Source organism: Chiloscyllium plagiosum, chromosome 47, assembly GCF_004010195.1.
Source record: "Chiloscyllium plagiosum isolate BGI_BamShark_2017 chromosome 47, ASM401019v2, whole genome shotgun sequence".
In the NCBI taxonomy this organism is placed as follows: domain Eukaryota; kingdom Metazoa; phylum Chordata; class Chondrichthyes; order Orectolobiformes; family Hemiscylliidae; genus Chiloscyllium; species Chiloscyllium plagiosum.
This window is the reverse complement of record NC_057756.1, coordinates 403,081-419,413: the sequence shown is the minus strand read 5'-3', so window position 1 is coordinate 419,413 and position 16,333 is coordinate 403,081. Positions and strand designations below refer to the sequence as shown.

At 41.0% G+C, this 16,333-nt stretch overlaps 1 protein-coding gene across 1 annotated transcript in view; it reads right to left on the bottom strand.

Annotated features, from left to right (window-relative positions):
- Positions 1 to 12,963, bottom strand: part of LOC122544227 (probable G-protein coupled receptor 139) — a 22,304-nt gene extending 9,341 nt beyond the window's left edge. The window contains exons 1-2 of the mRNA XM_043683305.1: positions 12,958 to 12,963; positions 11,593 to 11,701 (exon numbers count right to left, since the gene is read on the bottom strand). Coding sequence (XP_043539240.1) covers positions 11,593 to 11,701; positions 12,958 to 12,963 — 115 coding nt within the window. The remainder of the gene's footprint in view (positions 1 to 11,592; positions 11,702 to 12,957) is intronic.
- Between the last annotated feature and the right edge of the window lie 3,370 nt (positions 12,964 to 16,333).

Sequence of the window (16,333 nt, the reverse complement as noted above, 5' to 3'; positions counted from 1 at the left end):
TGTTGTTCCTCTTTTCAAGAAGGTTAATAGGGAAATCCCTGGCAATTACAGACCAGTCAGTCTTACATCTGTGGTCAGCAAAGTTTTGGAAAGAATTCTGAGGGATAGGATTTATGACTGTCAGCCAAAGCATAACATGATTAAAGGCAGTCAGCATGGCTTTGTGAGGGGCTGGTCATGCCCCATAAATCTTATTCAGTTCTTTGAGGAGGTGGCCAGGCAGGTTGACAAAGGTCGAGCAGTGGATGTGGTGTATATGGGCTTCAGCAAGGCATTTAATAAGGTTCCCCAAGGTATGCTCATTCATAAAGTCAGGAAGTATGGGATACAGGGAGATTTGGCCATCTAGATTCAGAATTGGTTGGCTAACAGAAGCCAGAGAGTGGTTGTAGATGGAAAGTATTCTGCCTGGAGGTCAGTTTTGAGTGGGGTCCTGCAGGGCTCTGTACTTGAGTCTCCGCTCTTTGTAGTTTTTATAAATTATTTGGATGAGGAGGTTGAGGGGTGGCTTAGTAAATTTGCAGAAGACACAAAGGTTGGAGGTGCCGTTGATAGCATTGAGGGCTATTGCAGGCTGCAGTGCGACATAGGATGCAGAATGGGCTAAAAAATGACAAATGGAGTTCAACCTGGACAAATACGAAGTAATGCATTTTGGAAGGTCAAACTCAAATGCTGAATATAGGATTAAAGACAAGATTCTTGGCAGTGTGGAGGAACAGAGGGACCTTGGTGTACAAGTACATAGATCCCTCAAAGTTGCCACCCAAGTAGATTGGGTTGTTAAGAAAGCATATGGGTGTTTTCGCTCTCATTAATAGGGGGATCGAATTTAAGAGCCACGAGGTTTTGCTACAGCTCTACAAGTCCCTGGTGAGACCACACTTGGAATATTGTGTCCAGTTCTGGTTGCCCTACTATAGGAAAGATACAAGAGGCTTTGGAGAGGGTGCAAAGAAGGTTTACAAGGATGCTGCCTGGACTGGAGGGCTTGCCTTATGAGGAGAGGTTGAATAAGCTCGGACCTTTCTCTCTGGAGAGAAGAAGGAAGAGAGGTGACCTGATCGAGGTATACAAGGTAATGAAAGAAATGGATAGAGTAAATAGCCAGAGACTTTTCTCCCCAGGGCAGGATTGACTGGCACGAGGGGTCATAGTTTTAAGGTATTAGAAGAAAGGTATAAAGGAGACATCAGAGGAAGGTTCTTTACGCAGAGAGCTGTGAATGCATGGAAGCAGAGTCATTAGGGGCATTTAAGCAACTGCTGGACATGCACATGGATAGCAGTGAGTTGAGGGGTGCATAGGTTAAGTTTTTGTTTTCATTAGGATCAATTCTCGGCACAACATCGTGGGCCAAAGGGCCAGTTCTGTGCTATATATTTCTGTGTTCTATGTAAAAGCAACTGGTGGCGATTTAACCTGAGAGTCACCAGACCGAATACAAGGGAAGAGTTTTAGAAGGAGAGTCCTTCATAGTTACCTCAAATCAGTGATGGGAATTGAATTGCCAGCAATTGGTTCTCTCTAATGAAAGAGCAGGACCCCCCCCTCCCCCCCCTCCCCACCCAATGGTTTGTGAAGACTATGGTGCAAGAATCTGTTTTGGGTCCACTGCTGTTTGTCATTTTTATAAATGATCTAGATGAGGGCGTAGAAGGATGGATTAGTAAATTTGTGGTTGACATTAAGAAAAGTTGTGGTCAGTGCCAAATGATGTTGCATGTTGCAGAGGGACATAGATAAGCTGCAGAGCTGGGCTGAGATGTGGCAAATGGAGTTTAAGATGATTCACTTTGGAAGGAGCAACAGGAATACAGAGTATTGGGCTAATTGTAAGATTCTTAGCAGTGTAGATGAGCAGAAAGCTCTCAATGTCCATGTACATAGATCCCTGAAAGTTGACACCCAGGTTGATAGGGTTGTTAAGATGGCAAACAGTGTGTTAGCTTTTATTAGTGGAGGGATTGTGTTTTGGATCCATGACGTCATGTTGCAGCTGTACAAAATTCTAGTGCGGCCGCACTCGGTGTATTGCATACAGTTCTGGTCACCACATTATAGGAAGGATGTGGAAGCCTTGGAAAGGGTTCAGACATGAATTACAAGGATGTTGCCTGGGTTGAAGGGAAGGTCTTATGAGGAAAGGCTGAGGGACTTGAGGCTGTTTTCATTCGAGAGAAGGGTGAGAGATGACTTAATTAAGACATATAAGATAATCAGAGGGTTAGATAGGGTGGACAGGGAGAGGCTTTTTCCTCAGATGCTAATGGCTAGCATGAGGGGACATAGCTTTAAATTGAAGGGTGATAGATATAAGACAGATGTCAGAAGTCGATTCTTTATGCAGAGGGGCGTGAAATGCACTACCTGCAACTGTCGTAGACTCGCCAACTTTAAGGCACTTAAAAGGTCATTGGATAAACATATGGATGAAAGCAGAATAGTGTAGGATAGATATGCTTCACATTGGTTCCACAGGTCAGCTCAACATCGAGGGCAGAAGCACCTGTACTGCGCTGTGATGCTCAACATTCTATGTTCAATACTCTACTGCCAGCATACATTGCTCTGTAAGGAAACAACCCAGCCAACTCAGCTAAGCCAACAACTAAGTAGAAAAAAAAACAGGATTGATTGATGTTAGTTTGGTTACAAATTGTCTGCTACTGATATAATTGTGAAATAACTACTTTTAGTATAGTGTGGATTGAAATACTGATTTTATTAAAATGATTGTTCATGTATTTCATAATTGCAAGTCTGAATTCTGTTGCGATTTAAACAACAATGGTGTGTTATTCCGTTCTACATCTCTCTACTGATATAGTAAGCAAAGTCAGAATTCAGTTAAATTATCCCTTATGGAAAGAGAGAGAGTTATAGAGAGTAAATGGCCAGGAATTACAGAGGGACAGTGGTGAATAACTGCAGACACTACATACTTAATTTAATTGAGACTTCACAAGTGATCAGTTATGGAGCTGTTGTTGGGAAAGCAGATTGTGACGATGCAGTCACTTTAACAAGGTTATTCTGACTTTGGGGTTTCTTGAAGAGAGGTCACAAAGGCAGAGATGTGAAATATCTAGGAATGCCTACTTCAACAATGGCAGGGGAGTGGGCAGTTCAATTTTTTTTGTAGTTCGGTTTAATTGTAGCAGAGAAGCTGCTGGTAGCTGTAGCAGAAGCTGTTCCAATGTAAACAGCTTCCATTCGTCAGCACATGATTCTTAACAACCTTCTCTCTCTGAAATCTCTCTGCTGGTAATAACCTGTGTTCGAATCTATCTTTCGCCAAAGGATATGTTTATGGGATGTTACAGGAATTGGAACACCTCCTTAGTTAAGTTGCTGTAGCACTTCAGTTAGGTTTTCCAATAGTTAACTTATTCTAAGTTCAGTTTTCTTTTGTTCATGTTTTAGCTGCCATGTTTAAATGAATTCTGTTTTGCTTAAAGCCGAGTGGTTTGACCAGCTGCATCGCACCTGGAATATTCACTTGCGATCTGCCTTTAAAATAAGAAAAAGTTAGGATCTAGGCTACCTTTTTAAAATATTTTAATGAGGTCTGACCTGGTGCATAACAAATCTTTATTTATTTAATCATTCCAATTTCAGATCAGGGTTGCTGGACTCAAAGGCGACGAGTGGTAGGTGTTAGTGTCTTTTGTTCTGGGTATTGAACACAGTTGGTTTAAACAGTGCTTGCTACAGTAATGGCTCTTTCAGTCACTAAGAGTTTTCTGGGGTTGGAAGAAGTTATTTTGGGGGTTTTACCAAAGGTGAGCAAGGCAAACCCGCTGGAATTGGCAGAGAAACTGGAATTGGAGTTGCCTGTGTTCACGAGAAAAGGAGAGGGCTGCATGACTAGCTTGGCATTTAAATTTATTGGTAACACCATCAGATTCTTTGGAAATGGAGAGAATTCAGTTGCAGATGAGGCAGCTGGAACATGAAAAAGAAACGGACCAGTTGGAATTGCGATTAAAAGCAGAGAAAACAGAAAAAGAATGAAAGGCTTTCGCAGGACAAAAAGTAAAAGAGAGAGAGCATAGGGAAAAGAGAGAGAAGAAAGGGAGACTACTAGAGACTTGCACTTCATAAATTGGCACTTAGACAGTCAAGTCAGCATGAAATGATGAAGGACTTCAAAAAGATAATGAGAACAAATGTGGAAGAACAGAAAGTTAAAACGGCCAGATAAACAGCTAAAATGGCTGATGATTATGAGTTGGTTCATAGTTCAAAGTTTGGCTTCCAGCATCAATTTCAATCCATGAGGGATAGAAATGGGGGTAAAGAGAAATCCTTACACGGTAAGGAAAATGTAGATCTATGTGATGATCATAAAGATAATTTACCACAGGGTAAAAAAGAAAATCCATTAAAGGGAAACAGAAGTTAAAAAGCTGCAGTGTTCTCAATGCAATAAAGTGGCCCACATGAAATCACAGATTGGTGGCTTAGAAAAAGCACTGGGAAGGATAAGCCAGCGAATTTTGATGAAGTGGTAAAGGAAAGTGCAGTGGAAGCTAAAAAAGTTGCACCAGAATGTACAACCTGGTCGGACGTTAGTTAAGGATGAAGTACCAAATCTTCTTAAACTATTTACTTGCAAAGGTAAGATTTACTTATATTGGCCAGGAGCAGCAGGTAAAGAAGTTACAGAATTAAGAGTTACGGAATTGTGTGAATCTTTGATATTGTGAGAAAGTAGTATGTAACTCAGAAGAGCTATTGCCTGAAAAGAAGTGCTAGTATATGGAATTCATGTAAGACAAGAACTGCTCAATTATGTAGAGTAAGATTAGAGGGTCCAGTGGTGGTAGGGGTACTGGAAAAATCTCAGTTCTAGGAATACAAGTTGTCCTTGCTAACTATATAGCTGGGTCACAGGTAGGAGGACTGCCTACTGTGGTTGAGAAGCCAGTGAAAAATCAGTTAACTGAAGTATTAGAGGAAATATATCCTGGGAGTTTTCCTGACTGCATGGCAACAAGGTCGCAAAGTCACCAGTTGAAACAGGAGGACAAATCAAAGAATAGAGATAAGGGAGTTGAAGTAGAATGATCAGAAACTATGTTTGATCAAATATTTGAAATAACACAGAAACAGGAAGCCAAAGAAATCAAAAATTCTCAATTTTTCTAACTGAAATAAAGTGTTAGCGTTACTTCAAGTGATAGCAACGCTTAAATACCCTTATCAAATCGAAAGAAGAGTGAGTGAGGTGACCTATTTGATAAGAACGCCAGACAGAAAGAAATCTGGCATAGTGTGTCATGTGACTATGTTCAAAGGGTCCTTTGTTGGGGAAGGAAAGCAAATGATGAATGTGTTATTGTTTACAACACTGATTAAAAAACAACTCCGTTCAGAGGATTCTGCAATTAAGCAACATCCTTATACACTTAACCCTCTAACGTTGGCACAAGTTCAAAAAGAGATTGAACACATGCTCTAAGGCAAGATAATTGAAGTGAGTTGCAGTGACTGGACCTCACCCATATGGGCGGCATGGTGGCACAGTGGTTAGCACTGCTGCCGCACAGCATCAGAGACCTGGGTTCAATTCCTGCCTCAGGCGACTCTCTGTGTAGAGTTTGCACATTCTCCCTGTGTCTGCGTGGGTTTCCTCCAGGTGCTCTGGTTTCCTCCCACAATCCAAAAATGTGCAGGTTAGGTGAATTGGCCATTCTAAATTGCCCACAGTGTTAGGTGTAGGGGAATGGGTATGGGTGGGTTGCGCTTTGGCGGGTTGGTGTGGACTTGTTGGGCCAAAGGGCCTGTTTCCACACTGTCAGTAATCTAATCTAATCTAAACAGTAGTGATCCCCAAACCAGATGGTACACAATGGTTATGTGTAGACTACTGCAAAGTCAATGCAGTTACAAAGTCTGATTCATACCTGATCCCACATTTGTAAGACTGTATTGTGAAGCTGGGACAAGCAACTTTTCTTTCTAAGTTGAACTTACTCAGAGGAAACTCACAGGTACCTTTATCCTTAAGACCAAAGACAATTTTAGCTTTTGTAGTAGAGAGTATCAATTTAAAGTCATCCCATTTGATATGAAAAATGTACAGGCCACATTTCAAAGACTAACCAATAAAGTCATTTCTAGATGACTAATTGTGTGGTATATATTGAAGACCTGGTGATTTTTAGTCACGCAGGAAACGAACTTTTGCAGCAATTATCAGATCTATTCAATCGACTTTGGGAAGCAGACTTGGTGATAAACCTGGCTAAAAGTGAATTCGCCAAAGCCAAGTCACATTTCTTAGCCATGTCATTGGACATGGACAGATGGCCCTGGAAAGTGAAAACAAAGGTGACTGGGGAGTTTCCCATACCATTGACGAAAGGAGCAGCACTATGATTTCTGGGTTTATCAGAAATTCGTATAGAACTTTAGCAGTGTGACTGCTCCACTCACTGAATTATTGAAGCAGGACAAACAGTTTCAGACAGTCAGACTGTCAGAACACATTTGACATCCTGAAAGCTGCATCAACCATGGCCCCAGTATTAGCCACACCTAATGATACAAAGCCATTCAAGGTGGTTAACAATGCTAGTGATGTGGATGCTGGTGCTGTGCACTTACAAGAGGATGACCACAAGCTAGAAAGACCTATTGGATAGTTCCCAAAAAAATGAACATGCAACAATAGAAATATTTGACCACTGGCAAGAAGCCTTTGAGTTTGCTTTTGTTGTTACAACATTTTAATATTTACGTTGCCAGTAATGGGTGGTTGAGATAATCATATACTGATCATGACCCATTAAGGTTTTTGCAGAATTTTAAGGACAAAAATTCCAGACTGTTTAGGTTAAGTTTATTATTGCTGCCATTCAATTTAAAAACTGTACATGTGGCAGGACAAGAAAATGTAATTGCCGACGTATGTCGAAACTTGAATGAAAACAGAGGTGCTCGGTGGCAAGAGTAAACAGACTGAATTAGATTGTAGCAGTGCATGTTTGCATGGTTACTGCCAATGAAATGGAAATTTATTGTTGTCTACCAACAGAGTAAGACTAAAGAGTTTTTAAATGAAGCCATCTTTGTATATTAATTGTTCTTTCTTTAAGGGGGGAGGTGTGACAATGTTGTCACTTTAACAAGATTATATTGTCTTTGAGGATATTTTTTAGGAGAGGTTGTAAAGGCAGAACTGCTGAAATGGCTGGAAATGTCTGTTTTAACAATATCAAGGGAGTGACCAGTTCTGCCGGTTCAGATATTTATTTAATCTGGTTTCGTTGTAATAGAAAAGCTGCTACAGTGCAAACAGGTTCAATGCAGATGATTCTTGACTGGCTTCTCTCTCTGAAATCTCTCCTGTCTGTAAGAACATACCTTTCAATTTATCTATTTCCAAGGGGTATGTTTATGGGATATTGCAGGCAATGGAACAGCTCCTTAATTAAGTTGCTGTATCGAGTCGGTTACCATTTCCAATAGTTACGTTATTCTAAATTCCATTTTGTTTTGTTAGTGTTTCAATTGTACAATTGAAGTAAATTCTGTTCTACTTAAAGCCGAGTGGTTTAACCAGCTGTGTCATGACTGGAATATCTATTTCACATCTCTCTTTAAACTAAGAAAAAATCATGGTCCACGTCACATTCTTAAAATATGTTGAGAGAGTCTGGCCTGGTGCATAATGGAATTAATCCACTTCAAACCAATCAATGCATTTCTGGAAACAATGCGACATTTCCAATCCCTAATTGTGTCCAGGACTGTAAAAATATACTCAGTCCTAGGGTGACGTGCTAATGAATGTTTTCCATTAGTATAACCCACTGGGATTCGGAAGTATCATCACTAATTCCTCAAAACTACTCATTGAAAGAAAAAAACCTTCATTGTTCAATGGAAAAAGAAAAATCCACTTTGCAGGGGATTGCATTCACTAAACAAGAAAATGCTTCCCTGAGCATGATCAACTCAATGCAATCACTTACATAAGGTCAAGTCAAAACTTACAACAATCCTGATAATCATATTCAATGATGGCAGTGCCAACAAATACGCAATTAACCCAATTCGACATTGGCAATATTTTGAGCTAAATATAAGTCCTGTGGCATGGTATTCCAATGCACAGATTCATGCAACTGTTTTTAAAAGTTATGCTGAGAGTAGGCTGTAATCTAATGGAGATCCCAATGGTCCATTAATCCAGAGACCCGGGTAAGAGCGAGGAGACCTGGGTTAGAATCCTATCATGGCAGATGAATTCAATGATAAATAAATCTGGAATTAAGTGTCTAATGATGTAGATTGTTGGAAATAAAAAGCCATATCCTTTTGGGAAAGAAGCTGCCATTTTTATCTGGTCAAATCTGCATGAGACTCCACACAATGTGGTTGACTGGCCCTCCTCCTCTCACCAAAAAAATGGACTCTGTGGTGAGTTGATAAGATAAGGTTTTTGTTTTTTTTTTATTTTATTGTGTGATTGGTAAAATAAACTTTTCTTTCCTATTTCATTTACCTAAATTAAGACTAAGTTAAGTTTAAAAATGGCAGGAGATTTCAGATCCGTGTTATGCTCCTCTTGCTCAACGTGGGAGCTCAAGGACACGGCTGATGTCCCGGACCCCTTCCCGTGCAGGAAGTGTGACCAGTCTCAGCTCTTGCTAGACTGCATGATGACTCTAGAGCTGTGGGCCAACTCACTTTGGAGTGTACGTGATGCTGCGGAGGTCATGGATGGCACGTTTAGCAAATTGGTCACACCGCAGATTGGGATTGCTGAGAGAGAAAAGGAATGGGTAACCAAAAGGCAGAGAAAGAGCAGGAAGGTAGTTCAGTCAAATCCCTCCAAAACAGGTAAACCATTTTGTATATGTTTAGGGGAGATGGCTCATCAGGTAGAAGGCAGCAGTAACCAGGTTTCTGACACCCTGGCTGGCTCTGCTGTTCAGAAGAGTGGTAAAAAAGAGTGGAAGGGCTATAGTCATAGGGAATTCAATTGTAAGGAGAATATGTAGGCAGCTCTGTGGTTGAAAGCGAGACTCCCGAATGGTATGTTGCCTCCCAGGTGCACTGGTCAGGGATGTCTCGGATCGACTGCAGAAAATTCTCAAGAGGGAGGGTGAACAGTCAGTTGTCATGGTGCATATAGGCACCAATGATATAGGTAAAAAATGGGATGAGGTCCTACAAGCAGAATTTAGGGAGTTAGGAGCCAAGTTAAAACGTAGGACCGCAGAGGTAGTAATCTCAGGATTGCGTGCTAGTCAGAGTAGGAATGAAGGATTAAGCAGGATGAATGCGTGGATTAAGAGATAGTGCAGGAGGGAAGGTTTCAGATTTTTGGGACATTGAGGCCACTTCTGTGGAAAGTGGGACTATTTCAAACAGGTGGTCTATACCTGGCCAGGCTGGAACTAATTTCCTTGGGGGCACTTTTGGCTAACATTGTTGGGTGGGGTGGGAGAAAGTAGCATAGAGTACAATAGGTGAGTGGGGGAGGAGATGAAGGTGATAGGTTAGGGGGGAAAGTGGGGTGAATAGGAACAGGAGGGTAACTCGGGAAAGAGTTGGCCCACTCAAGGACAAAGGAGGAAAGTTATGCATGGAGTCAGAGAAAATGGGCGTGATTCTTAATGATTATTTTGCGTCAATATTCACCGAGGAGAAGGACATGACGGATTTTGAGGGTAGGGATAGATGTTTGATTTCTCTAGTCCAAGTCAGCATAAGGAAGGAGGTAGAAGGAGGAGGAAGCTGCTGGAAAAAATACTGAGGGATAGGATCTATTTATATTTGGAAGTGGTAGGCAACATGGTTTTGTGCAGGGAAGGTCGTGTCTTACCAACTTAATAACTTTGAGGAAGTGACAAAGCTGATTAATGAGGGAAGGGCTGTCGATGTCATATTTATGGACCTCAGTAAGACATTTGATAAGGTTCCCCATGGCAGGCTGATGGAGAAAATGAAGTCACAAGGGGTCCAGGGTGTACTAGCTAGATGGATAGAGAACTAGTTGGGCAACAGGAGACAGAGATTAGTATGGAAGGGAGTTTCTCAAAATGGAAACCTGTGACCAGTGGTGTTCCACAGGAATCTGTGCTAGGACCACTGTTACTTGTGATATACAAAATGATTTGGAGGAAGGCATAAGTAGCCTGATTGGCAAGTTTGCAGATGACACTAAAATTGGTGGAGTAGCAGATAATGAAGGGGACTGTCAGAGAATACAGCAGAATATAGATAGATTGGAGAGTTGCGCAGAGAAATGGCAGATGGAGTTCAATCTGGGTAAATGCGAGTTGATGCATTTTGGAAGATCCAATTCAAGAGCAAACTAAAGAGTAAATGGAAAAGTCCTGGGGAAAATTGATGTACAGAGAGATCTGGGTGCCCAGGTTCCTTGTTTCTCGAACGTGACAACACAAGTCAATGCAGTGGTCAGAAAAGTATACAATATGCTTTCCTTCATCGGACAGGGTTTTGAGTACAAGAGTTGGCAGGCCATGTGACAGTTATATAGCACTTTGGTTCGGCCACAATTGGAATACTGCATACAGTTCTGGTCACCACATTACCGAAAGGATGTGGATGCTTTGGAGAGGGTGCAGAGGAGGTTCACTAGTATGTTTCCTGGCATGCAGGGGGCTAGCTATGAAGAGAGGTTGAGAATTGGTTTCATTAGAAAGATGGAGGTTGAGGGGATTGACGCCTACAAAATCATGACACGTATAGTCAGGGTAGATAACAAGAAGCTTTTTCCCAGAATGGGGGTCTCAATTTCTAGGTGTCACGAGTTCGAGGTGAGAGGGGAAAAGTTTAGGGGAGATATGCGTGGAAAGTTCTTTATGCAGAGGGTGGTGGTTGCCTGGGACGCTATGCCCGTGGAGGTGGTAGAGACAGCCATGATAGTATCATTTAAGAAGCATCTAGACAGAAACATGAATGGGCAGGGAGCCAGATCCTTCGAAAGTAGGTGACAGGTTTGGATAGAAAATCTAGATCGGTGCAGATTTTGCAGGACCAAAGGGCCTTTTCCTGTGTTGTAATTTGGGTTTAGCAACTGTACCAGTCAAGATCGGAGACAGTTACAGACAGTGGTGAATTCGGCCTGGACAATCACAAAGACCAACCTCCCATCTATAGAATCCATTTACCAGGCCCGCTGTCAAGGATTCTCAAAGATCCATCCCACCCTGACAACATTTTTCTAACAATCTCTACCATTGGGGAGAAGGTAAAGAAACCTGAACACTTTGAAACAGTAGTTTTGAAACAGCTTCTAACCTACTATTGTTAGAATACAGAATGGGCTCACAAACTCTTAACATTTGCCAGTACCTGTGTTTTTGTTTTTGCCACTATGTACTTATCTATGCTACTTAACTCTGTGATCTGCCTGTATTGCTCGCAAGACAAAGCTTTTTCTTGTGCCTCGGAACACGTGACAATAAATTCAATTCAATTCAATTCGTCATTCTTTGTTTTTTCTTTGACTCTTGAACTGCCTCTGGCCTTTTAAGGATAGGCAATAATTGCTGGCCAAGACTACGATGCCCTCATCCCATGAATAAATTTCAAAACAAAACTTACCAGGGACGCCAATAGCAGCAATAGTGATGTAATAGACTTTATCTACAATGGTAAACAATTCCAGCATTTTACGCATGAAGGAGCTGTTCCGTGGTGAAGAAGTCAAAACCTGTGAAGTAAACATGGCATTAACGTTGTTAGTGACACTATTTTATAATCTTTCAGATTCCCAGAGGAATTTTAAAGTTATATCATTCTTACTTCTGACTTGTTTATGAAACTATATTGCCACAAGAGAGACAGTCCCTGACATAATTCACATCCTACACACCATAGGAAAATGCCAAAGAGAAAGCTTAGTGACACGAAAACAGAACAATCCTTGTGAGCAACGGAGTGCAGAAATCACAGAGTCATATAGTTAGCCGTTATGGAAACAGACCCTTCGGTCCATGTCATACACACCGTCCAATCATCTCTAACCGATCTGAACCCATTTGCTATCATTTGGCTCATATCCCTTTCAAGCTTTCCTATTCATTTCTCATTCGGATACCTTTTAAATGTTGCAATTGTACCCACATTCATGATTCTTCTGGCTGCTCCTTCCATACATGCACCACTCTGCAAGAAAACATTACCCCTCACCTTCATCAAGCAACAGAGCATCCCAAACTTCCACAGAGACTGAAAGCAGTAGTTTTCACTGACAATTCCAGCAACCTGACTGAAACAGCAAAAGTAATGCAGCAACTCAAGATAATCAGTTGCTGATGGTTTGAAGCGCCATCTCAACGAAACAGAAAGGCATAGAACGGACGAGCAGCAAGAGTCTATTCGGCCCTCCGAACCTGCTTCTCTATTCAATAATATCATCCCTGACTGTACAATTCAATACCCTGCTTCGAGTTTTCTTCCAATATCCTTTCATCCCTTTCACCCTCAGATAATTATCTATTCCATACTTGAAAATATTCAATGTCTTGGCTTCAAACACTTTCTGGGGCAGAGAACTCAAAGGAATCACCATTCCTGTTGGGGAATACCTTTCGTCTTATTTTTGTCCTAAATGGTATATTTCCTATCTTGCAATCCCTGGTTCTGGACTCCAGCCATTCCTGAATCTGTAATGAACTCAAAAGCAATTAACCCAAAGATCATTCCATTCAATGTGCCTTGTGAATCTTGTCCATCAGGCATGCAAAAATGACAACATTGCAATAATTTGAGATCTCTCAGTTCCTTCTGAGCTTAAATTGTCAAATTTGTTGCTCCCAAGTCCTCTGTTAAACCTTTCATATCTTTGCAATCTTAATTAATATAACAACTTATTGTATAATTTATCCTTTGTGTGCTTTCGAAGTCTCTATTCCAAACTGGACAGGCATTGATTCTACTCAAAGGCTAGTCTACAGTTCCACTTACCTTCATTTAGTCAAGTTTCACACCACCTTAAATTTACTGTTGCTGTCTCACAGCGCCAGGGACCTGGGTTTGATTCCAGTCTCGGGCAACTGCATGTGTGGAGATTGCACATTCTCCCTGTGTCTGCATGAATTTCCTCCAGGTGCTCCAGTTTCCTCCCACAATCCAAAGATGTGCAGGTTAGGTGAATTGGCCATGCTAAAATTGCCCACAGTCTTCAGGGATGTGTAGGAGAGGTGCATTAGTCAGGGGTAAGTGTAACGTAGTAGGACAATGGGTCTGGGTGAGTTACTCTTTGGAGGGTCAGTGTGCACTTGCTGGGCCAAACGGCTGTTTCCACACTGTAGGGGTTCTAAGTATGAGCGCAGTATTCATCACGATTCTTTAGTGATCTTAACATATATCATGCACTTCCACCCTACACGGATCTATAATTCTTCCTACTACCCCCCCCCCAGCATTTTCATTACAGAACGATTGTTTGGGACTGCTTTTCAAATTATTTGCCAATACCTTCCAATTTTCTTTACCAGCCCATTTTCCACTTCATGTGTCCTATCATATGCTTATAATTTTGATGTTTCGACGTACCTGTAAACAGTCTACCCTGATCTCATGCATCCCAGAGGATTGTGGGAAATAAAGGAAGAAACTGCAGAAATATTTGCATCATTTCTAACTGTGGGTAAGGTGCGGCAGGAGTAGAGCTTGGCTGATAATGTACTTCTGTTTGAGAAGGGTTGTAAGGAGAAACCAGGGAACTTTAGACCAGTAAGTCTAACTTCAGTTGGGGGTCAATTGTTGGGGGTGATTTTAAAAGAGAGGATTTATAGACATTCAGAGGTTTTGTACGAGGAAAATCGTGTCTCGCAAACTTCATTCAGTTCTTTGAGGAAATTACCAAACAGATTGTTGAGGGCAGAACAATCAACGTTCTTTACTTGGACTTTGGAAAAACCTTTGACAATGCTCAACATTGCAGATTAGTCAATAAAGTTAGGCCAGAAAGGATTCAGGATAAGCTTGCTAATTGGAAATGTAATTGGCTTGACGGCAGGAGATGGACAGTGGTAGAGGAGGGTAGTTTCTCGGACTGGAGGCGGTATTCCAAATGAAGCAGTTCTGGATCCTCTTTTGCTTCTCATTTATGTAAGTGGGTTGGATGAGAATGAAGAAGGCATGGTTAGTAAGTTTATGGATGACGCCAAAGTTGGTGGCATAGTAGACAGTGAAGAAGGTTTTCTAAGATGACAAAGGGATCTTGATCCATTGGGTTTAAGGGCTGAAAGAAGGCAAATGGAGTTCAATCTGGATAAATGCAAGGTATTGCATTTTGGTACAACAGAGAGAGAGAGATATGACTTATACAACTAATAGTAGGGCCTTAGGTAGGATGTACAACAGTGGGATCTAAGGGTTCAGGTACATAATTCTTTGAAGTTTGCATCACATATCGGCAGGATGATTAAAAGCAATTTGGAATGCTTGCCTTCAGTGTTCAGTCCTTTGAATATTGGAGTTGGGAAGTCACGTTAAGGTTATACAGGGCATTGATGAGGCCTTGTTTGGAGAACTGTTCCAAGTCGCCCAGTTATGGGAAGGATATTCTTCAGCTGGAGAGGTTTCAGAAGAGATTTACCAGGATGCTGCTGGATATGAAAGTTTTGAGTTATAAAGAAAGGCTGGAAAGACTGAATCTTTAGTCATTGGAGTGTAAGAAGTTGAGAGATGACCTTATACAATTTATAAAGTAATGAGCAGTACAGATATAGTTAATGGTTGTTTATTTTTCCCTAGGATGGGAGATTTCATGACTGGGGACACATTTTTAAGATGAAAGCCGATAGACTTTAAAAAAACACAGGACATCTTTTTTTACACAGAGTGTTGTTTGCAAATGGTATGAATTTCCTGAGGAAGTGGAGGATATTATTATGAAAGTGTAGAAGTGTACTGTACCCTTAAGAGAGTGAAGGACTTGGCAAGCACACCAAGTGCTGGAGAATTTACAATGTAACATTTGGTTCAGAACAAATAGGGCGGGCTGATTTGCTATGAGACAAAAACAAATTTGAATTCAGCCAATCAGTTTAAATGATACCCTGATAATACCAAATTCCAATCAAGTTTGAAATCTGTATATTAACAATCTTAAAAGTCATTGACACTATCCAATGCTTTGGTGGGGGCGGGGGGGGGTTACAAGACCAGGGAAAATTGAACAATTGGGAGGAGAACTATCAAGCCACCAGCATGTAGAAACTGCCCAATAAGTAGTTCTGTTAAAGGTACCTTTATCGATCAGTAACCTGTGAAGCAGAATCCCTGAGAAGAAAAAAAGACAACAGGAATACAGAGAAAAACTGGTTTTGAGATAAGAAGCTTTGCTTTGTAGATTTTAATTGGGGGTTTTATCGGTCTAGTATTATCGAAAGGATGGTAAAAGATAGGTTAGAGGAAGGAGTTGTAAATGGTTGTTAGTTAATTATACTCTATTATACTTTAAGAAATAAAGTTGTTAAATTTTACTTTAAACACTTCTTGACCTCTCGAATTTTCACAGATTACTCTATGGGACAAACCTTTTTCTGTGTTGCTGGTTTTAAATTACCCCACATCGTAACAATATATGCACAATTAAAGTGTTTCAAAGACATTTCACTAACTATGTACAGGAATAGGAAAGCTTGTGGAGGATATGCGCCAGAAACAGGTAAGTGAGGCTACTTTAGCTTGGGATCATCTTCGACATGGATTGGTTCAATTGAATTATCTGTTTCTGTGCCTTATGACTCTTTGACCCTATAGATGCTTTTATTGTTCAATTCTGTTGTATACTTGCATCTTTATTCATGTGCTATGGCTTTGAATGTCCTTGATTTCATTCCATTACAATGCTCGTGATGAGTATCCAAACCATTCCAACCATCTGAAGCACTCATTATACTTCAACAGTCTGCTATTCAGTCATCAATTCCACTTCACCACAGTCAGGTCTTGACTTACCCCATAGAAGTCAGATTCATTTCAACACATAAGTTTTAGATCCAAGATGGCCACAGAGAGTGATGACTATTTGCAAATAACTCTCAAAACGTCACTTTTCACTTTACGATCATACATGTGACAATAAATCCAACCTAATCTAGTCTAATCTTAATGTTAGATTTTATTGTTTGACATTATTATCAAATTAATGTACTTGACAATAGATACTGGATTCTGGATTAGTGGTGCTGGAAGAGCACAGCAGTTCAGGCAGCATCCAAGGAGCAGCGAAATCGATGGTTCGGGCAAAAGCCCTTGATCAGGAATAAAGGCAGAGAGCCTGAAGCGTGGAGAGATAAGCTAGAGGAGGGTGGGGGTGGGGAGAAAG